At 34.8% G+C, this 24,273-nt stretch overlaps 1 protein-coding gene across 2 annotated transcripts in view; it reads right to left on the bottom strand.

Moving 5' to 3' along the window:
• LOC141447479 (neo-calmodulin-like) overlaps window positions 1-24,273 on the bottom strand; it is a 210,579-nt gene that overhangs the window by 136,954 nt on the left and 49,352 nt on the right. For both annotated transcript variants that reach the window (XM_074115085.1, XM_074115082.1), the window contains exon 2: window positions 18,718-18,794. In XM_074115085.1, the coding sequence (XP_073971186.1) occupies window positions 18,718-18,756 (39 nt within the window). In that variant the 5' untranslated portion in view covers window positions 18,757-18,794. The remainder of the gene's footprint in view (window positions 1-18,717; window positions 18,795-24,273) is intronic.

The following is a 24,273-nucleotide window of genomic DNA, read 5'->3' as shown; positions in this document are numbered from 1 at the left end:
TCTGCCAGTATTACGCGTTTAGGTATAATGTTAGTGTATCACCAGCAGGTTGATACTACTCTTTACTTCTGCCAGTATTACGTTTTTAGATATAATGTTAATGTATCACCAGAAAGTTAATACAGCTCTTCTTCACTGCCAGTATTACGCGTTTAGATTTAATGTTAGTGTGTCACCAGCAGGTTGATACTACTCTATACTTCTGCCAGTATTACGCGTTTAGGTATAATGTTAGTGTATCACCAGCAGGTTGATACTACTCTTTACTTCTGCCAGTATTACGTTTTTAGATATAATGTTAATGTATCACCAGAAAGTTAATACAGCTCTTCTTCACTGCCAGTATTACGCGTTTAGATTTAATGTTAGTGTGTCACCAGCAGGTTGATACTACTCTATACTTCTGCCAGTATTACGCGTTTAGGTATAATGTTAGTGTATCACCAGCAGGTTGATACTACTCTTTACTTCTGCCAGTATTACGTTTTTAGATATAATGTTAATGTATCACCAGAAAGTTAATACAGCTCTTCTTCACTGCCAGTATTACGCGTTTAGATTTAATGTTAGTGTGTCACCAGCAGGTTGATACTACTCTTTACTTCTGCCAGTATTACGCGTTTAGGTATAATGTTAGTGTATCACCAGCAGGTTGATACTACTCTTTACTTCTGCCAGTATTACGTTTTTAGATATAATGTTAATGTATCACCAGAAAGTTAATACAGCTCTTCTTCACTGCCAGTATTACGCGTTTAGATTTAATGTTAGTGTGTCACCAGCAGGTTGATACTACTCTATACTTCTGCCAGTATTACGCGTTTAGGTATAATGTTAGTGTATCACCAGCAGGTTGATACTACTCTTTACTTCTGCCAGTATTACGTTTTTAGATATAATGTTAATGTATCACCAGAAAGTTAATACAGCTCTTCTTCACTGCCAGTATTACGCGTTTAGATTTAATGTTAGTGTGTCACCAGCAGGTTGATACTACTCTATACTTCTGCCAGTATTACGCGTTTAGGTATAATGTTAGTGTATCACCAGCAGGTTGATACTACTCTTTACTTCTGCCAGTATTACGTTTTTAGATATAATGTTAATGTATCACCAGAAGGTAGATACAGCTCTTTACTTCTGCCAGTATTACGCGTTTAGATATAATGTTAGGGTATCACCAGAAGGTAGATACAGCTCTTTACTTCTGCCAGTATTACGCGTTTAGGTATAATGTTAGTGTATCACCAGCAGGTTGATACTACTCTTTACTTCTGCCAGTATTACGTTTTTAGATATAATGTTAATGTATCACCAGAAAGTTAATACAGCTCTTCTTCACTGCCAGTATTACGCGTTTAGATTTAATGTTAGTGTGTCACCAGCAGGTTGATACTACTCTATACTTCTGCCAGTATTACGCGTTTAGGTATAATGTTAGTGTATCACCAGCAGGTTGATACTACTCTTTACTTCTGCCAGTATTACGTTTTTAGATATAATGTTAATGTATCACCAGAAGGTAGATACAGCTCTTTACTTCTGCCAGTATTACGCGTTTAGATATAATGTTAGGGTATCACCAGAAGGTAGATACAGCTCTTTACTTCTGCCAGTATTACGCGTTTAGACATAATGTTAGTGTGTCACGGTTACGTTTTAAAGTTCATCATTATAATTCCTCTAAATAGATGCAATAAAGGGATGTTATATCTTATTAATAACGTAATGTTCTTGAGTGGTCCATAAGGTGTCTGGCTAGTTTTGGAGTGAAACAGTGCCGTGAAGAGGACGATGGCTCATGGATTGCCTCCGAATGAATTCTGTTAATATTGCTGCTGGACTTTGTTGAATCGGTTAGCTTTGTGGTTATGAATCATGAAAGCATCTCAAGGTGGAAGATTAGTGCATATTAGTGCAACATTAGTGCACATTTAATGATACTAGTGCCAATAAGTGGAATTTCAGTGCACATTAATGTAACATTTTTGCTCTATAAGAGATCGTTAGTGCACATTATTGTAACATTAGTGCATCTTAGTAAAGTACTGTTGCACATTAATGGAACTTTAGTGCTCTTTAATGGTTATTAGGGTAATTAAATGAAACATTAGTGCATATTAATGAAATTTCAGTGCACATTAATAAAACATTTTTGCTCTATAAGAGATCGTTAGTGCACATTATTGTAACATTAGTGCATCTTAGTAAATTACAGTTGCACATTAATGGAACTTTAGTGCTCTTTAATGGTTATTAGGGTAATTAAATGAAACATTAGTGCATATTAATGAAATTTCAGTGCACATTAATAAAACATTTTTGCTCTATAAGAGATCGTTAGTGCACATTATTGTAACATTAGTGTATCTTAGTAAATTACAGTTGCACATTAATGGAACTTTAGTGCTCTTTAATGGTTATTAGGGTAATTAATGGAACATTAGTGCAATCTAGTTGAATTTTAGTTCACATCAGTGGAGCATTATTGCTCTAACATTTCACTATTATTTGTAACTACTAGAATTCTCTTAAATTCTTCCAGCAACTAATTAAGCAGGGTATGTTCCGAGGCAATTTATGAGTAAGGACCCTCCATCGTTCTCGTCATTGCCCTGTTAAACTCTAAAAATAAACACACCTATGTCACGTCTAATTCCGAACTTAGTTTATTTTTTTATCAATAATGTCCGAACACAAAGAAATAGATATCTACGATGATAAATTAGTGTGTTGCCCGATAAATACATTGATCTAATGTTCCATTATATCTTCTATAAGTAATTAAGATTAGGGCATAACCATCAGGATGATACATTTGTCTGTTGCTGGCTATCACGCATTTAGTTATTAGGATTAGGGTATCACCGACAGGTTGATACAACACTTTACCGTTAATATACATGTCGCGTTTAGTTATTATGATTAGGGTATCACCATCAGGTTGATACATTTGTCTGTTGCTGGCTATTATGCATTTAGTTATTATGGTTAGGGTATCACTGTCAGGTAGATATAACACTTGCCGTTATAAAATATTGTGCGTCTAGTTATTAAGATAAGGGTACCACCGTCAGGTTGATAAATTTGACAATTGCTGGCTATTATGCATTTAGTTATTAAGATTAGGGTATCACCATCAGGATGATACATTTGTCTGTAGCTGGCTATTATGCATTTAGTTATTAAGATTAGGGTATCACCGTCAGGTAGATATAGCACTTTACCGTTATTAAATATGTTCCGTCTAGTTATTAAGATTAGGGTATCACTCTTAGGTAGATACAACACTTTGCCGTTATTAAATAAGTTGCGTCTAGTTATTAAGATTATGGTATCAACATCAGGTTGATACATTGGTCTGTTGCTGGCTATTATGCATTTAGTTATTTTGGTTAGGGTATCACCGTCAGGTAGATAGAACTCTTTACCGTTATTAAATATGTTGCATTAAGTAATCAAGATTAGGGTATCACCATCAGGTTGATACAACATTTTTCGGACTCGGGCTAATTCGCGTTTAGTGATTAAGATTAGGGTATAAGCGTTTGATACATTTGTCTGTAGCTGGCTATTATGCATTTAGTTATTAAGATTAGGGTATCACCGTCAGGTAGATATAGCACTTTACCGTTATTAAATATGTTCCGTCTAGTTATTAAGATTAGGGTATCACTCTTAGGTAGACACAACACTTTGCTGTTATTAAATAAGTTGCGTCTAGTTATTAAGATTATGGTATCACCATCAGGTTGATACATTGGTCTGTTGCTGGCTATTATGCATTTAGTTATTTTGGTTAGGGTATCACCGTCAGGTAGATAGAACACTTTACCGTTATTAAATATGTTGCATTAAGTAATCAAGATTAGGGTATCACCATCAGGTTGATACAACATTTTTCGGACTCGGGCTAATTCGCGTTTAGTGATTAAGATTAGGGTATAAGCGATTGATACATTTGTCTTCTGTGTAGAGACCTCGCTGGTTCCTCAACTCGGTGTACACCGTGCACCATCTACATTATCACTATACTCTCACATTTTAAATTTTTGATAGGGTATTTACACGAACATTACATTATTTAGTATTTTTTGTATATACGAAAAGTATAATTATGATTTTTTTTTTTTTCAGCAGTTCCAGTAGTGTTAAATTTCCGGGAGTGTTAAACTTCCGGGGGTGTTAAATTTCCGGGGGTGTTAAATTTCCGGGTGTGTTTTTAGGCGAGTGGTTTAAGTTTAAACAATATAACAATATGATTGGTTAATTATGTGTTAAGTATGAATTTTTGTTCAGTGTTTTTCTAGAAAATCGTCACTTTATTGCGCCACAGTAATTTTTTGCGTTAAGTCTCTTTTTTTAATTGTGCCGTCTTAAGTGTCATGATGAGGTGGCGATGGAGGCGTCTTTGAATAGCGTGTTCGGTGAGTTAATTACTCCATGTATATAATTTTTGCTCAATAATATTCTATACTTGCTATACTATATCACTATACCAATAGTTACAATTTGTTAGTATACTATAATTAGTTCGTAAGATGTTATAGTGCAATTTGATTTCTTTCGCTGTTCAATTCTTACTTGTTCTCTGTTACTTCTTGCTGAACATAACCTTAACCAAGGACTTATAGCCACTATGTTTGTTCCTATCCATCCTTTTCTATGGTAAAGCGTTTTTTCTTTTGGAGCATTCTCTATGATCTTTGCGCCTCGGATGTTTGAGCAAGGTCTTTAGCTGTTAGTTATGTCATTGAATGGTTGAAGTTGGTCTCTTTCTATCATGGTTTTACTTTTCACTTGTTCCATCATTAGGGTGCCTCAGTTTAGATTGCTCTGATGCCCTAAGTCGATCACACTTCTTAGTGGTTTACTAGGTAAACCTTTGATTTGTATTACTATGTATTATACACTCCTTTCAAAACATTCATTGGCTAGTTCATCAAGTTTATTTACGGTCTGTACATAAGCACTCTCTCGTTAGCAAATAATTAATCTTTTATCTAGTACGTTTTCAACATTCATGCTAAAAGTTAATCGATTATTTGGTTTTAATTAAAACAGCTTTTAGTTATTTATTTATTTTTTTTAAGTGGTTTTTCCCAATTAGTAGAAAGAGTAATAATCTGTAATAGTGTGCGTGTGTTGCTGACTTTTGCTCCCTTACTTAAATTCCGAACATTTGTATCGATTGTGGTTTAAATTTGCTGAAACATGTTAACCACCAATCAATAATAATAATAATAATAATAATAATAATAATAAAAATCTAAAGAAAACCCATTTTTCCTTAAACTATTTGCCTGGTACTTTAGGAACTACACCCACCTTATAACTAGGAAAACCCTGTTAAAGTTGTTCTACCAATTTTTCGAAAATAATTGCGGCACATCATTATTATTATTTTTTTTTTTTTGAAAAAGTAGTTAAAACTTTGGAAACTATTTCCAGGGGGCGGAAGGATTTTATTTTATTTTAATTAATAAATATACATATACAAAATTTCTTCATTCAAGTGGTGTTTCCGGTATGGCGTATTTTCCTTGTTAAACTATTGGCCGTTTCCATGGTTACTCAAAAGAAATATAATGTTGCAACTTCCGGTGATTTATTCGTTTCTGTCTTTGTTGATATAAAATAAAGTGATTGCGTATTTTTTCTGTAGGGGGTCCTGCGCACGATTACCAAATATGGGGGCGTGAACAGGTGGGCGGAAGTACGTACTTTATACTATTAATATTTTACCAATAAAATAAGAAGTAGCTAAACGCAAGACTTAAATCAAGGCTTTCCCAATTACTAGCCCAAACTTATAACCACTACACCAATCCCGCCTACCTTTTACATACGACTATTTGTATACACTAATTTCCGTTACCATGTCGGTTAGTCTTCCGGCCGGGATGAGCTCAAATAAGCTCTGGAACTGTCCTTGAAAGATAAAAAAATAAATAAATAAATAAAAATAAAAAAATTAAAATTAAAAATGAATATATATCACACATTTTTCGAAAAATTACTATTTGTACTCAGGAGACATAAAAATTCGTATTTACTTAAGACATTGAATATCTAATACGATCGTAGGAACTTCTTGGAACGCTCTCTTGTGCCGTGAAGAATAATCAAGCCTTAGTTCTAGTAAAACCTCATAGAATGCGGGCCCTATGCCGGTGTCGTTCAGTAAGTGCTGCACCTTTTGGCATTGTGGAGAATTATTATTTCTATTTTTTTTTAGGGTTTCCTGGTTTTTAGGCTGTTTTTCCTGTATCACAAACGGACTATTTCCGGTTTATTTTGACACCATCTCAATACTATTTGTTGAATTTTTTGTTGTAACTTAAAAAAAAGAAGGAAAAATGCTTAATCTAAGTCCTTTATATTAATAAAGTGATTAAATAGAAGGGTCCCAAACAAATTTTAATTAAATCATTTACATACGACATACACACCGGATGTAGTTGACATATGTACAATACAAAACCAAACCACGTTTCAGAAATCATCTTAAATTGAAATTTCTCGCCCCTAACCATTTTATCCCAAAACCAAAAGCCATCCCTACTCTCCCACCCCACTTTAAATAGATCAACAAAGTTTTTTGGTTAGATCATGTTGGTCTGTGTGTACTATAGGTTATGTAATTAGGGATTGCTTTGGGGAAATTCTGACAATCAGGGAGAGAACTTGACAAAAACAATTTTCTCCGCTAATGGAATTGATTGTATTAATGTGACAACGCAAGGAGATGATTTGGGGCCGTAGCTTTCCCCTCTCCACCGCTCGTTTATCACTTTATCTAAAAACGTCACGAACATATTGTCAAATATAACTGATATTTAGGCGCTCCTCCCTTGGGAAATGGGCGTGCTTTATTTCGAATATACTCCTAAAGAATTAAAAGAAAAGAAAATTCAGTTTTTCTTCAAACATTGAACTTTTACTGAACGTTTCGTAGTATTTCATAACTAGCTGACGTTAGTAGCTTTGCCATATCAAGTCTCTGCTGATCCATTACTGTTTACAAACTACTCCCGGCAAATACCAGCGCTTCCTTCAACCCAAACAACGCGAGTTCAATTTTAGAGTTAATCTAAAGTCTCCTGGAAAACATCATGAACCAATTTCCGGTAATATTAAGCTATTAAAACTTCCCGCCCCACCCCTTAAAAACGTAAACTTTGAGCAAGAAAACTTGCACTTTCAAGTTAAGCGATTTTCCCAAATTGTTCCTTTGAATTGTAATTATTTCAAGATTTTTGACATAATCGTTTATTTATTCTTACACAAAATAGAAGAAAGTAATTAGGCTCCACGATAGCCGAGCGGTAATAGGTTAGACCCGCAAAGCTAAGATGTATTGCGGTACTAGTCTATATTCCCAATGGATAATATGAGAAATTTACAGTAAAGTATGTTAGGCGGTTATAGGCTAGACCCGCAAAGCTAAGGTGTATTGTTGGTTTAGTGGGTTCGATTCCCCTGGTCTAGGTCTTGGATTTAATTTAATGGTTAATATGAGAAATTTACAGTAAAGTATGTTAGGCGGTTATAGGCTAGACCCGCAAAGCTAAGATGTATTGTTGGTTTAGTGAGTTCAATTCCCCTGGTCTAGGTCTTGGATTTTATTTAATGGTTAATATGAGAAATTTACAGTAAAGTGTGTTTGCTAGTCGCCTCCGTCCACGACACCTAATTGGTAGTTGGACGTTAAGCCCTGCCTGAAAACATAGGCGATTATTTTACTTTTACTTTTTAGAATAAAGTAATATATACAAATATGCAAACGTTCCCCCATTTATCAGCGTGGGCGACGAACAAAATTAGTAAATGATAACGACTTCCGAGAGCTTTTATATATATAGTTATATACAAAAAAGAAATGAACTGAAAATTTTCCCCTCATTACGCGAAAACCATTTATCATGAACTTTTAAGTTAACGACTTCCTCCCCCCCTCTCTCTCTTACACATTTTTGCATTTTAATTGCTAAAAATTCAGTAATTAACATTCACAATTTTAATTTTAATTTTGTTTGAACAATAAATTATTTCTAGGGATAATATTATTATCTCAAAAGCACTAGACTGAGAGATCTGAGAGTTTTAATCTCTGTTAGGCGGATAGAGAAGCTGTAAAAGTTTGAGAAGAGTGGGCTTTAGGGACCGAAGGACAAAGTCATTGCTATCTAAAGAGTGAGATAATCTTTTCAAGTCTTATTGTTTGGTTGTTGTCTCTTAAGTTGGCTCCTTTTTTGCTATAATGGGATCTATATCTTTTGTTCTATATACAATATTCCAGATTTGAAGAATTTGTTTTTTCTTTTACTGCACCCCAAATTTCAGAGCCATTGTCTAAATTTATAATATCTTTGCATGCAGCAGAAGCCTCTATTTGTCGCAATTTATTGCTGGACCATTGTTCTCATTACGTATTAAAGGATTCCATCTAGGAGCCCAAATAGATAAACCCAGTAATTTTTTTAAATGGAATAACCCATTTCCTCTTGCGAAGCCTTATCTCTGCAAGCACTTCCTGTTCTTGGTTAGGCTTACATTTACCGTCAAACCCACATTCTTTCAGTAGCTTGCAATTACACCCTTAAAAGCTTTGTACTCCAACCTGCCAATAATATCCCAGATCATCCTGCTTATGCTAATGATTGGACTAACTCGCCAAAAGATTTCCCTGTACCTATCTAAAAATTCTATAATTTCTCGGATAATTTTCTCAATTTTGCTTCCCCCCAGTCAAGTCTCTACTTGTAAAGAAGCACATAATCCGCATCCTGATTCGCTGATTCGGCGTTCAGTTGTCACACTAAACTTCGCCGTCACCTCTCACTCCTTTATTTCCAGATATAATTCAGTCGCGACCTATTGACCTTACATATACAGCATGGAAAAACCAAATAGAATTGATGAAAAAAAAATCTATAACTTTTCTTTCAATTTTTCCACGGTAAATTCATTTTTGGGACAATCCATTTGATTAGGGGATGGTAGTTTCGTGTACAGCTATTTAAAATGCGGAAGTAACGAAACTTCTAACGGAAAAGCATCACGTTTGATTTTCCCGCTTATTTAATTAGGAAAAAAAATACTCTGCTTTCAACTAATCATTTTAAAAATTAATAAAAATAGAAAAAGACATATTTTTTTAATCGATTGGTAACTCTGGAAGGCGAGTCTTCTAATTAGAATACCACGTAATTAAAAAGATCAGTTTTTAGAAGTAGAAGTGATAAAGCAGGTTGCTAATTAATAATGGAGGAGGTTTCGATTTAAGAAGTGATTATCCCTTCGATTCTCATTAAAATTATTATCAAAAATCGATTTCATTCAATTTTAGAGAGAAAGCACCTAATTTACAGGCTAGACCCGCAAAGCTAAGATGTATTGTTGGTTTAGTGAGTTAGATTCCCCCTGGTCTAGGTCTTGGATTTTATTTAATGGTTAATATGAGAAATTTATAGTAAAGTATGTTAGGCGGTTATAGATAGGCTAGACCCGCAAAGCTAAGATGTATTGCAGGTTTAGTGGGTTCAATTCCCCTGGTCTAGGCCGTGGATTTTATTTAATGGTTAATATGAGCAATTTACAGAAAAGTGTGTTTGCTAGTCGTCTCCATCCACGACACCTAATTGGTAGTTGGACGTAAAGCCCGCCTGAAAAAAAAGGCACCTAATTTATGGGGGGCAAAATTTGGAATAAGGAAAAATAATTATCATAAAAAAATTCACAAATTCAAGGATTAATTACAATAAAGATTAATTAATAACAGACTATTATAACTACTAATAGTCATTTACGTATTATTACATCACACATGATTTATTACGCAATAAATATAATGATGTCATATTGGCTAGTCGGGTGATGTTTTCATAAAGATAACACCATGATGGGTACTCGGAAAGGACACCTGATACCTCGGATAACAATTCTATGGAACTTGATATAAGGTCGGGATTATTGATTTTCGTAAGATATATTTAGAGTAATAAATGGGGCATCCGATTATTGTGAATAATGGATATCCGGTTTGTAGCTATTTTTAATTAATTACGACAGTTGTGATGTAATGATTTTATTGTTCTATGTAAATAAATTGCGAAAGGAAATAGGGGAAAATTGAAAAACAGTTTATGCACATCAATACTTCCGTTCACTTCCCATATCCTACGTCATAGAAGTTGAGCAACGTTTAAAAGTGTAAAGCGATAGGACCTGGCATTAACGCCAAAAGTGAATCTCTTTTTCAAGATATTCTGCGTGAATTTCTGTAAGTTTCCATATGTATCCCAAATATTGGGTGTTCCAATCGTAAAAGTTGGGCTTTTGTCTCTTTATCTACGGATAAAGGTTGTTTTATTTTTTCTCCTTATTTCTTGCTGACTCCCTTACGAAAAAGCGCCGCAGAGAAAAAGAAATTTAAGATGCTGTGGATGATGTTTCTCTTTACTCTTTACAACACTCTCTCAGAGGAAAACCTTTTTATTTTTATTTCTTTATTTTTCACCTCCATCAGCTCAAAAAACCTCTTCATCCTTTGTTCATGGATGAACTTGCCTACATTAATCAACTTTTCTAAACTATTTTCCAGGCTCTAATAAATTTATAACCCTTCAGGAAAATTTTTAGTAATAGCATTTGTTGTGGTATTAGTTTGAGTTTTTCAGTAAATATATTTTGAGAAAATATAGCTTTTTTTTTTTTTTATTTTTGCAAGTTTTTGCATGAAAAAATGATGCGCCATTTTTTTTTCTGGATAAAAGTTTTGTGGGAACATAATTTACTAGTTTAGTTATACTAAACCATCAAGACATTTGTGTATTGCATGTATAGTCTTATGAAAACTTGTAATTAGGTGAAGCGAACAATATTTTTGTTTGTGCACTGCATCTTAAATAATATTTGCAAATGGGTCCAGATCAAATAGAATCCCAAAATCCTTTAACTACTTTACAGAAAGTATTTTTTTGAAATTAGTAGCTCCAATGAAATTCTTCAATTTTCTTTATTACTCGCCCAGTTCCATTATGAAGGTTTACTAGATTTACAAATTTAGTTATACTAACCATCAAGACACTTGTGTATTGCGTACATAGATTTAATGAAAGAAATACTAGAATAACGTAGTGTAACCTTTATGCAGCTAGCTAGTGAATAAAGTTTCAGAAGGTTTAATGTTAATTTTCCTTTGGAATATTTATTCTTATCGTGGGAAAATTCCTAAATTTAAAAAAAAAACAGTCCCTAGTAAAAAGAATAGAGTACATTTGGGGAAAAAACCTGTTTGTGTTTTCTCGTTGATTTCAAATAATAAATCTACCTTAACCCTTTTCACTTCCATTTGGAATAAAAAAAAGAAGAAAAGAAACGAACAAAGGGAGAGAGCTATTTGAGAAGGGACGATAGCTTTTATTCTATGTTCGCATTATTCTTCACTTGTCACTTGTAGTATGCCCTGGCACTCCTCTCTTGTCAATCAATCTTCCTTTGGTGGCTTATTACGTTTTTCCATGGCCTTCACGATTCAAGGTTGAATGTCCTCTTACATTTAAAGTGAAATTGTTCAACGCAAAAGTAGATTTAGTTTAGATTAGTTGGAAAAAAAGAATTCCAGGATTTTTTATCTTCTTAATCGACTGGGCGGCCTTTTAAATTGATACATCCGGTAGAATATCAAAACTGAAGAAGGACGAATTTCTGTTATTCTACTTTTTCATTCAATTCGACAGCAAGTGGTGTCAATCGCCATCCGCTAACCGGAAATGGGGGTTCATACTATATTATTATTAGCAACGGAAATTGTTCAAGTATTTTTTAAACTCGGAGTTTTTAATAATTTATTTTTAACAAGAAAAAGTGATCTCAAATGGAAAAGTAAATTTCCCTTAACAAAAAAAAAAAAAATTCAGTATTTTCTGGTTAATAAATGATGAGATGAAAAGAGATAATGTAGCGGAAAATTTCAGATATCAATGATAATGTTAGAAAAATTTCCAATCGATACCCACATGATGATCAGTGATATTGTTTTTCCAAGCATTATATTCACTTTCTCTCTCTCTCTCTCTCTTTCTGTCTCACACACACACACACATAAATCTTTGTAGAAGAGCCAATAGGGCGTAATAGCTTTGCCCACTTGTTTCCTTTTTCTGCTAGTCTCGGTCTCTTTCAAATAAACACTTCCGTTATACTATCGTACCCACAACAAAAAAATTATCGCAATTCTTTGTGATGATTAATTTCATTGGTCCACAATTTCCAATCGTTTGCACAGCTTCTGTGTAGGCGTAAAAAAAAAAAAATTAAAAAAATCTTGTTTACCCCCACACCCTTATAAAAGAATGCCTCATAATGCTGTATATTTTGGATTTTGAGTTCTCCTACGGGAAATGATCAAATTTGTGATCAGTTGATTATGAGAAAGCTAAATCGATAACTCAAAACTCGGATAGTTCAAATTCGATAAATCGTTTATGATACTCTGATTAGGCTTTACACGAAATCGATCCACAGGAAAATCCTAACAGGGTTATCTTTCACTATCAGGGTTTCTGAGAAAATTTTAAGAAAAATGGAACTTGAATTAAGTAAATTAAATATTAAATTTTGGTGAAATAAATTTAAATATTAATCCCAGACTTTTTCTCCAGTGTGTCCTTTAAAAAATATTGATTTTCTTTAATCTAGAACAAAGTTTTTCTTTCTTCTGCTTCATTTCCCGGGTAACAAAGTGATGAAAAGAAAAATAGGAAATTCCCAATAAAATTTCCACTTTTAAATATTAGAAAGCGTAACGTTTCTGAATAATAACAGCGTTGTGGCTATCTCCATCATCTTCCTACACTTGAACTTTAAGTCAAGTTCAAAACCGCCAATTCAATAGGGTTTTCCGGAAAAATCAACACTTACTCTTACAAAAATGGTGGCCGCTATTTTGGGTGATTTCATTTAACTTCAAACTTAAAATTAATACGTCAAGATGAAATCTCATCTAATATCAATTAGAAAATATTTAACGTGTGCGTTTTCATTTTAAGAATAAAATCATTTTAACATCTTCGGGAAAGCGATTCACGAGAAATATCGGCGCGATAAATGATTAACGGTAAATGATCTTAAAAGATATTTTACGATAATTATGATTAATAAATTTTCTGTCGATAATTAACACAGTTAAAAGAATAAAATCTAAATGTTAACCAGTTAAGCGGTGGAATTTAGTTTTTTTAAAAAAAAACCCACAGTGTGCGGAATTAAAATCAGACAATGACGTAGTTTACACGTCGAACGCAGAGCAAAAACAACCAAAAGTTAAGTCACTGCAAGTGACTTTTTCTGCAATCTCTGGGGGTTGAGCATTACCAGAGCATTCTGTGCTCATTCCAAAATCTTGCACCGCTTCTTCACGTATGCATTGCCTCTAGTTAACTAGGGACGCAAGAGCTTTTACAAGGAATAGAACAGAGCTTTGAATTCTGTGCAAAATGAAATCATGCTCTGAATCTCTATCTAAAAGATATAAACGGGCATTGCACAAGGGTTGAGAGCTTCTATTTGTGTGCGTAATTCCCGAATCTCTAATGCGGAGACCAAACATGTACCAACCACTTATCATTTGGCTGACTCCCTCCACCTCCCTCCGTATAAAATACTTGGCAGTTCTATTGGTAAGATAAAGGAAACATCCCCACCAAATAATATTCTTATTGTATTTTATTAAAATTTCGAGCTTTTTGTAGTTAATGGCAATTTTATATTTTTCACAACGAGTATATACGTCGAACACGCTTAACTGGTTAATCATCGAGCTTGATATCGATTTAAAGAAACAAAAAAAAATTAATACATTTATAACTGTCAAATGAAATATAATCGTCTATTGCAATGGCCTTGGATAGTATTGAAGGAAATGGTGTGGAACATCGAAGTTTAAACATCGATTTGGATCCGTACCAAAAGTTGGAGAATTACGTAGTTGGTGTGGGTGTAACCAAATGTTCTCGCATCTATTTGAATAGCAGTGGCTTGTATTGTCAAGAGTTTTGATGGCAACACTGGGTGAAATGCGGAAAACAGTTAGTTTAGCCAATTGTAGCCAAATTTACCTAGTAACACATTCCCAAATATACGCGTGTAGCATAGCAACCATTGTGCTATGGATATTAGGGGGGGAAGAGGTGTCTCCCCTCGTCCAGTCCAAGTACCCCCATCTTGACGTAACAATGGGTCGCTTGTTCCCCAGAATATAAAGTTCTATTTGGTCCTTAGCCAGAACATGGTGTACTATAAGCTAGGGACCCCATGATGGTTCAAACATTATTTCCCATATTATATCACCAGCCAATAACGTTTTCACGTTTTTGTTTTTCTTTTATCACGTCTATTTCAAACAAACATCCACAGTTTATTCACTTTTATGTGGATCTAACGTGCAGGGGGCGGAAAACTTTTCTAATTGAACCCACTAACCACTCAAACACTTTTCTTTTTTGTTGAGAAGAAAAGTGGGCTATCTAGATCGTAGTGTTTGGATTAATCCTTCCCCACTCCATGTGGTTTATTTCCTAGAAAGAGGAAGTTCTTTTTTTCCACCGGAAATACCTAGCTCTGACTTTCGAGAGTGTATTGAGTGAAACGTCATGCTTTTCATCTTGTGAGTTGATTTAGTAGTAAAAGTAAAAAGTACTTTGGTATAGAAAACTTTTCTGCATCACTGATAGAATAGAATAGAATAGAAAAGAAATTTATTATTCTGGGACAATTGTCCCCTAAGAATAAATACAGGTACAAATAGAGGCCTTAATAGTTTGGCCTGTGATTATAGAGAAATTAAATAAATAAATAAATATTTACAAAAGTGAAAATGAAAGTAAAAATAAAATAATAAAACAGCAGAAATTAAGGAAATGAATTAAAACAATTAGAATTTCGGAGGAAGCTGAATAGAAAGGAGATAACTGAATAGACGGGATTTAAAGATGGATAGGGTAGGAGCATGGCGGACAGATGAAGGCAAGGAGTTCCATAGAGAGGTAGCACGTATGAGGAAGGACTTGTCAAAGGATGAGGTACGGTGAGAGGGAATATAAAGATCAGATGAGCGAGATCTAGTGTTACGGGAATGGATGGAGGATTTAAACTTAAGGAGTTGAAAAATATAGGAAGGCCTTTGAGACTGGATGACTTGAAAAAGGAAAGAAGCCAAAAAATATTGGCGGCGATAGACAGGAAAAAGCCACTTCAACTCATCGTAGCAGTGCGAAATGCGAGAGTCTCTGGAAATGCTGAAAATAAATCTTATGAAGCAGTTCATGAGGCGCTTAAGCTTAGCTTCAATATCACCAGATAGACCGCCATACACTAAACAACCATAGTCGAAATGGGGGAATATAAGAGAGGAAACTAGGAGTTGCCGGGTCTTAATTGGAAAAAGGTGACGGGAACTATTAAACTGCTTAAGGATATGGATGGAACGGCGAGAGATTTGGGAAACATGGTTTTTCCAGGATAGGTTTTGATCGAAAGTGATACCAAGGTTTTTCACAGAGGGACAATATTTTATTGGGGTATTGTAAAGGAAAAGATTAGGAAGAGGAGCCAATGATTTAAGGAGTGGGTTGGAGCCAATAACAATAGCTTTGGTCTTTTCTACATTCAGGGTAAGCTTATTGTTCGTGGCCCATGCTGAGATGTTATTGAGGTCTTCTTGAAGTTTAAATACAGCTTCAAACAAATCCGACGGGGAAAAGGATATGTAAATCTGAAAATCATCAGCATAGAGGTGATACTGGGAATGAGAGATGGAAAGAGGAAGGTCATTGATGTAAATTGAGAAGAGGGTGGGAGATAGGGAAGAACCTTGAGGTACACCGCGTGACAAAGGAAGAAGTGAAGAAGGATTACTATCGGGAGTGACAACGAATTGGGAACGATTAGACAGGAAGGATTGGAACCAACGGAGGGTGCTATTGGAAAAAGAGAGGGATTGTAGTTTAGATAGCAGGATATGATGGTCAACGGTATCAAAGGCTTTGGAGAAGTCTAGGAGTATAAGGATGGTAAGTTTTTGGTCGTCAATAGCCGTCTGCAAGTCATGGGTAATTTTCAAGAGTGCAGAATGAGTGGAATAAGAAGGACGAAAGCCAGATTGGAGTGGATTAAGGAGATTGTTTTGTTCGAGGTAATTAGAAAGCTGGGATTGCACTAAACGTTCAAAGGGTTTGGAGAAATTTGATAAAATAGAGATGGGACGAAAATCAATAGGAGAGGTGGGATTTGAGATTTTATTTAGAGGACGGACTAGGGCTGTTTTCCAGCAGGATGGGAAAATAGAATTCTGAAGGGAGAAATTATAAATATGGTAAAGGACTGGCAATATCGCTGGGAGGCAGGCTTTAATTAATTTAACAGGAATGTTGTCAGGGCCATAGTCATTTGTACGGGATTTCAGAACTGAGGTTAGGAGATCTTCAGGAGTAATATGATGGAAAAAAAAATTGTTAGGATCAAAGGAGGGTAAAATGAGAGCAGGAACATTACAAGAGGCATTGGTTAAGAAGGAAGTGAAGTGGACGTTCAGGTCATCAGGAGATATTGAAATGGGGCAGGAGCGATTAGATCTACAGAGGGAAAGCTTACGAAGGATAGCCCATTTCGATTTGGAATCAGGAGCATTGGAGAGAGATAAGTGAATATGAAGGGATTTGGCTCGGCGGACAGAGGCCAGAGTAAGGTTACGCAGGAGCTTATACAGAGAGTAGTCATGAGGAGAACGCGTGCGTCTAAACCTCCTCCTGGCTGCCTCTCTTCTCCTCATCATGTCCTTGAGCTCCGGTGTAAGCCAGGGTGCAGGAGGACGTCGAACATGACAGGTTTTAATGGGAGCATGGGAGTCTAAGATGTTAAGGTGGTGATGTGTTAGGATTTCAACCTTGGTATCAATAGAGTCGGTATAAAATAAAGTTTCGAAAGGAAGGGTTTCAAGGTCAGTTTTTAATGGTTCAAAACAGAGGGAATCAAGATGGCGAAAGGAAAAGGTCCTAGGAACAAAAGGTGGGGTATGCATTGATGTGCATATCATTAAATAATATTGTTGCCTTGACAACTGCATCCCACTTTAAAAACTTCTTTTTACTACTTAATAAACTTTACTTCTTTTTATTTAATAACATTTGCGAATAACATAATGATAATAATAATAATACGGGTTTGAATCCAGCTGCTGAACCTTAGATTTTCTCTTCCTAAGGAGCTTCTTACAGCTCACTGTAACGAGAGAACACTGTCCGGAGGCCAGCAGTGCACTGAAAAAAGCTCCGGGCGCCAATAACCTTAGATGTTGACGCGCCTTAAATCATTAAAAAAAAAAAAAAAATAATAATAATTTTCCCAATAAATAAAACTCTTTTATCCTAAAGAAAACTAAATTATCCGGAAATTCTTAAATACCTAAGAAACAGGAAGTAAATGACGTACTTAGATTTCTCTTTACGCAGTTTTGTTAATCGCCGATAGAAAGTTATCAGCAAATAATATAAAAATTAATAAATAATAATAATAAAATCCGTACAAATCATTGCTTAACCGAGTGTTAACTTATTTCACAACAGTATCCAAACAGTTCGCTTCAGTGAACATATATTTTTATAAAGTTATACACACTTGAACAATTTCTATTGTATATTATTGTAACTACTTCTACAGTTCCCATTATACTGTAAAAGTAAGTATTCTTGAATTGAACTTTCTAACAAATAATTTTCAATGACGATGATGTTGATGATTTTATGAAAACTTTGTTTGATAAGTTTTCTCTTTAGATTGTGCAGACTTGTTGTTAAGTTTCATTGTAGAAAAGAGAGAGAAAAGTGGAATTTCCCACACCTAAAGATAGTGAGAAAAGCCTTCGATAGAATTGTAGATAGTGAACTGTAGCTTGAGAGAAAGAGTTTTTCATTTGTAATACCAATTTTCGCTACCCTGTGGGCAAAATTACTTCTTTTTTTCTTTCGAGATAAAGTTCGGGTTTAGGGTTAATTTAATTCAGGAAAAGAATTGTAATTATTAATAAAAGTTTAATTGATATGTATATATAAATAAATAATACGTAATAGCATCGATGAAGATTATTATAAATAATAAATCGAAATGTCAGGACCAATCACTAAAAAGAAATCTTGCGGCCAATCCCTATTTCGGTTAGAACAATAACAGTAGATAAAGTAGGTTAACTGGGCGATTCTTTCATCAGTGGTAAGCGCACTTTTACTTCACATTCACACGCAAAGGGCCAAAAAAAATCTAAGGGACCAATAAAATTGTAAGAACAAAACTATCCAGTACTCTGACAAAGAAAGAAAAGCGGTAACAAATTATTCTGAATCCCATAAAGGTCTTTTCCAATCCAGGGATACCCATTTCCCTAAATGTTGTCCAATTCAAATGAAATGAAATGAACTTGAGGTAATGGTGCAAAAAGCTTTGGGATAAAAAAAAAGGAGTGGCGCAGGATTTTTCTTTGGGGATTATTTGGGAACAAAAAGAATACGGAAAAGGGGAAAACAAATGATAAGTGGAAAATGTAGATTAACATAAATTATAATTAGAAAAATGTTTTACAATCCAATCAACTCCAAACTAAATAAATTCATAAAATAAATTTATTTATTTAAAAAAATAAATAATAAATTATCAACTTACCCGCCGCATTACGCGGAGGGAGAAGGAAGACGTCTTCATAGCTATTTTGGCGGCTTTTTTTAGAACACTGCTACAGACTGTGAACATAAAAAACATAATATTTCATGTTTTTATTACGATTAATGTAAACATTACATAATGCATTAATAAATAAATAAAAAAAAGTAGTTTAAGCGGGAAAACATTTTATTCTGGCTATTAAAAGTCAATTCCCCCACTTAGCGTGAAAACATTTCAAAAATGTTTGGGAAACAGGCCATGAAAATGATCTTCTCCTTTGGAAAAAAAGTGGCTCCCTATTTTCCTATGAAAATCAGCTAATTAGGTAATAAGCTTCACTGGAGTTAATCCGTGTCTTTTGCCGGGGCTAGATATTGGACATTTGTAGCCCGGATATCTCATGGTGACCATATTACAACTGTAGGGTTCACTGTAAGCTGGAAAATTAAAATTTGACCAGTTTGGTTAAAACGGATACTTTAGAGGAAAACCTCTCTCTCTCACTCTAAAATATCTCTCAAATTATAAAATAATGGTGAACTCACAAATAGAAAAACCACTTTTCTGGGGGCTCTCAGGGAGATCTTAAAACGGAAAACTAAATTTCCCCGTGTAATAAAAGAAATAACAGCAACATGTTTTCACTTTTCGTGAAGTTTAAGTTTCTGACACTTTTTCTGACAGTCTTTTTTTTTTTTTTTCTGTTTTTCTTTTTTTTTTTGAAGTACTGGCATTAAACAAGCGTGACGTAAAGGTGACGTAAATAACGATTCATCCTTTTCTGACAGTTCTTCTTTCCAAAGGACGAACAGAATAGAGAGACATTTTTTTTAAATTTTGGTTTTTCTTTTTTTAAGAAATTACGCTAAGTAAGGAGAAGAAAATAAAAGGGAAAATACTTCCGGGAATTCAGAAGTGCAATATGTAGAAATGCTTTTTAGTTAAAAAGATCCTTACCAAAGGCTGACGACCTAGACGTAGGGTTCCCTAAGGAGAAACGGATAAAATATTTCTTATCTCTTCTCGCAAATACATTGGTTACTTACATCTTATCCTTTTAATATACCTACCTTATTCCGTTTTCACTGACTTTCTTCTCCATATAGCTCTATCTATGTCTTCTTATTGCTTTTCTGAAGAATATTTGTGTGGTACATTTTGCCGGGTTCTAAAATTTTATCATTGCTAAAGCACAATCATATGTTTGGTTCCAATCATTGACGAAGCATTAAAAACTTGCCCTTTTTAGCATTCTGGTACTTGTGCCCAAATAAAGGTCGGATATCGGCATTATAGTTTCTCTTATTACGTCACAGGAAGTATTTATTGCATTTTCAAAATTAATCTTTTCCTGGAACTAACCCTTTTGAGATCCCCTTTTAGATTTTCTTTTTGAAGAAAACTATTCCAAAGTACATCGTACTGATAACTTATGAGTTCTATATAAAAAGTATTTCTTTTATCCTGTTAATCTTACTTTGACTATGAGTACGTTAACTCTCTATGATGGAAATCACATGAGCAATGTAGGGAAATGTAAATATCTAATAATTATATCTACATATATAAAAATTATTATTATTGATAGAACCACAGTTAATTTAAAAAATAAATATTATTGTGCAGTATCTATCGAAAAGTAATACAGTTTTTTTTTTGTTACAGGGAGTGCGGAATCGTTAAAATACCCGGGAGTGCGGGAGTGTTAAAATCCCCGGGAGTGCTTGCATCGGGAGTGCTTGATTACCCTTTATTAACTTGGAGTGAATACTACTTTTAACCTGTGCGCTTAAAAATAAAAAATAAAAGAAATAAAAAAAATTTCTCCGGGTATTTTCAAAATTCCGTCACAAGACAGTAAATACGTCACAGTTTCATTTCCGATGAAATCTTTTAAACTGTGTCCAGTGTCCAGTGTAGATGAGCTGCAGAAGACATCGATGGATATGTTACTGCAAGTGATTGGTGCATATCCCAACCGACAGCAAAATCAGGTAGGGCGAGGAATTAATTATGTGGTCCATATTTATGACTCTCAACTCTCATTCTTCATTCGTGTCATTCTACTTCGGAATGGCACACTACTCCTGCCACAGATCTATCCTCTAAATAATATCTCTATCTACAATAATTATAGTTCTAATTATTTTGCTTGCATGAAAAAAAATGGCACTAGTCATTTTAGAAAAATAAAACGGAACTATAATTATTTAAAACATTTATATGGCCACTGTTAATATCCTTCTTCGGAACTTCTAGTCCAAGATGAGCAGAGAAAGGTAAGACAATTAATTTCTGCATGTTTCTTTGTCTCTTTAAATAATTTAAATTAATTCAAAATGTATATTTTTATAGTTACAGGAAATCTAATTTTATAGTTTTAGGACAAGTTTTGGTATTTAAGATACCAAAATGCAATCTCTTCATGCTTAAATTCAACATTGTTTCTTATTTCTATTGTTGGCGTCATTCATTCTGCAGTTGTGTCTTCAAATTGGTTCTTTAGTCAGTTCCGCATTTCTACTTTATTCAGGGTTCATTTTGTCTTTGATATTTCCTATTTATCCATTGGTTTATTGTCTATTTCTTGAACGAGCCCCAGTTCCCACTAAATCACTTTTTCCCCAGCGCGGTTCTTCGCAAATAGCGTATCCTGTATTCTGCCATTCCTGCTATTCGTCCAATACCCAACCCAAACACCGTATAATCGTATTCCTTAACGGGTCCCAAGCTGGTTTTCTCTCTCCCCCTCTGTACATCACAGGTAATGCATCTCCATTGTTAATGAGATTTGCTACTTCGCCTGTTTAATAGAGGATGAAAACCAGTTGGAATACGATATTAAAGGCAGGATGGCATTTTTGGGGGGCAAAAATCTGAGCTCTACCTCCACGAGGTGCCCCCCGGACAACTGCTCCCTGGAGCAGGCTAACAGAGCCAGTACCACTTCCTATAGGTATACTGAGTGGACATTCCTTGAGAATGAAGTCTCAGGTTAGTAGTAGTCCAATAGATTTTAGAGTATTCTGATATCTGCGCAAGTCTGTCTGCGCACAAAATTTCTGAAACTCTATAGTACCGCAAAAAACCTTCAGCCGCATTGATGTAGCCAAGTGTAATCCGCAGTAGTTAGGTATCCCAATTTTTTGTCATCAGCTTAGGGTAGTCCTCAAACCCAAATCTTTATTAGGATTGTAACAAAGTCTTTATATGTTTTTTCGTTAATTAAAGTAGTTGAAGCTTTTAATTTCTACAGCAACTGGAGTTGGTTCCATCTACACCGAGCAGTCAGATGTTCTCACCCAAGCCGAAAATTCATACCTTCGTTAGGACTATTCTATATTCAGAACTGGAATACATCTATAGCTCAGTGCAACAAATTACCACCTACTGGATTATTAAATTCTTTTTCGTAGGGTACATAAGTGAATTGATAAATACTACTTATTCATTTTGTCGTCCATATAATTGAATATCTCTAAACTAACCGTCAGATGAGTGACATTCCAAAGTTTCACATGAAAGCGACACCATAACTCTCGGTCAAGTACTGCCTACAGTGCTTGATACTATTTTGAAGGAAAGTGATTTTATTTTATAATAGAATGGTACTTCTATTTCTGAAAATATATACTTATAAAATTACCCCGCATGGAGTGACTGATGCATGCAGTCGCTTGGGGAGTAGCGACCCCACGGGTATCACAGCTCATTACACCATGCACCCAACAAAACACTTTCAAACTGCAAATGATAAGCGTTTAGATATAATGTAAGTGAATCACCAGAAGGTTGATACTACTCTTAATTTCTGCTAATGTTAGGCGTATAGATAAAATGTTAGGATATCACCAACAGGTTGATACTACTCTTTACTTCTGCCAGTATTTCGCATTTAGATATAATGTAAGTGTATCACCAGAAGGTTGATACTACTGTTTACTTCTGTCAGTATTCCGCGTATAGATATAATATTAGGGTATTACCAGAAGGTAGATACTACTCTTTACTTCTGCCAGTATTACGCGTTTAGATATAATGTTAGGGTATCACCATAAGGTTGATACTACTCTTTACTTCTGCCAATATTTCGCGTTTAGATATAATGTAAGTGTATCACCAGAAGGTTGATACTACTGTTTACTTCTGTCAGTATTTCGCGTTTATATATAATGTTAGTGTATCACCAACAGGTTGATACTACTCTACTTCTGTCGGTGTTCTGCGCCTAGATATAATGTAAGTGTATCACCAGAAGGTTGATACTACTCATTACTTCGGCCAGTATTTCGCGTTTAGATATAATGTTAGTGTATCACCAGCAGGTTGATACTACTCTCTACTTCTACCAGTATTTCGCGTTTAGATATAATGTAAGTGTATCACCAGAAGGTTGATACTACTCTCTACTTCTGCTACTATTAGGCGTTCAGATAAAATGTTTGGGTAACACCAGAAGGTTGATACTACTCATTACTTCAGCCAGTATTTCGCGTTTAGATATAATGTTAGTGTATCACCAGAAGGTTGATACTACTCTATTTCTGCAAGTATTTCGCGTTTAGATATAATGTAAGTGTATTACCAGAAGGTTGGTACTACTGTTTACTTCTGTCATTATTTCGCGTTTAGATAAAATGTTAGGGTATCACCAGCAGGTTGATACTACTCTTTACTTCTGCCAGTATTTCGCGTTTAGATATAATGTTAGGGTATCACCATAAGGTTGATATTACTCTTTACTTCTGCCAATATTTCGCGTTTAGATATAATGTAAGTGTATCACCAGAAGGTTGATACTACTGTTTACTTCTGTCATTATTCCGCGTATAGATATAATATTAGGGTATTACCAGAAGGTAGATACTACTCTTTACTTCTGCCAGTATTACGCGTTTAGATATAATGTTAGGGTATCACCATAAGGTTGATACTACTCTTTACTTCTGCCAATATTTCGCGTTTAGATATAATGTAAGTGTATCACCAGAAGGTTGATACTACTGTTTACTTCTGTCAGTATTTCGCGTTTAGATATAATGTTAGTGTATCACCAGCAGGTTGATACTACTCTACTTCTGTCGGTGTTCCGCGCCTAGATATAATGTAAGTAAATCACCAGAAGGTTGATACTACTCATTACTTCGGCCAGTATTTCGCGTTTAGATATAATGTTAGTGTAACACCAGCAGGTTGATACTACTCTCTACTTCTGCCAGTATTTCGCGTTTAGATATAATGTTAGTGTATCACCAGCAGGTTGATACTACTCTCTACTTCTGCCAGTATTTCGCGTTTAGATATAATGTAAGTGTATCACCAGAAGGTTGATACTACTCTCTACTTCTGCTACTATTAGGCGTTCAGATAAAATGTTTGGGTAACACCAGAAGGTTGATACTACTCATTACTTCAGCCAGTATTTCGCGTTTAGATATAATGTTAGTGTATCACCAGAAGGTTGATACTACTCTATTTCTGCAAGTATTTCGCGTTTAGATATAATGTAAGTGTATTACCAGAAGGTTGGTACTACTGTTTACTTCTGTCATTATT

This window comes from Rhodnius prolixus, unplaced genomic scaffold, assembly GCF_049639745.1.
Source record: "Rhodnius prolixus isolate KJV_2025 unplaced genomic scaffold, Rpr scaffold_7, whole genome shotgun sequence".
Taxonomy (NCBI): domain Eukaryota; kingdom Metazoa; phylum Arthropoda; class Insecta; order Hemiptera; family Reduviidae; genus Rhodnius; species Rhodnius prolixus.
This window is presented reverse-complemented; position numbering and strand designations above follow the sequence as displayed.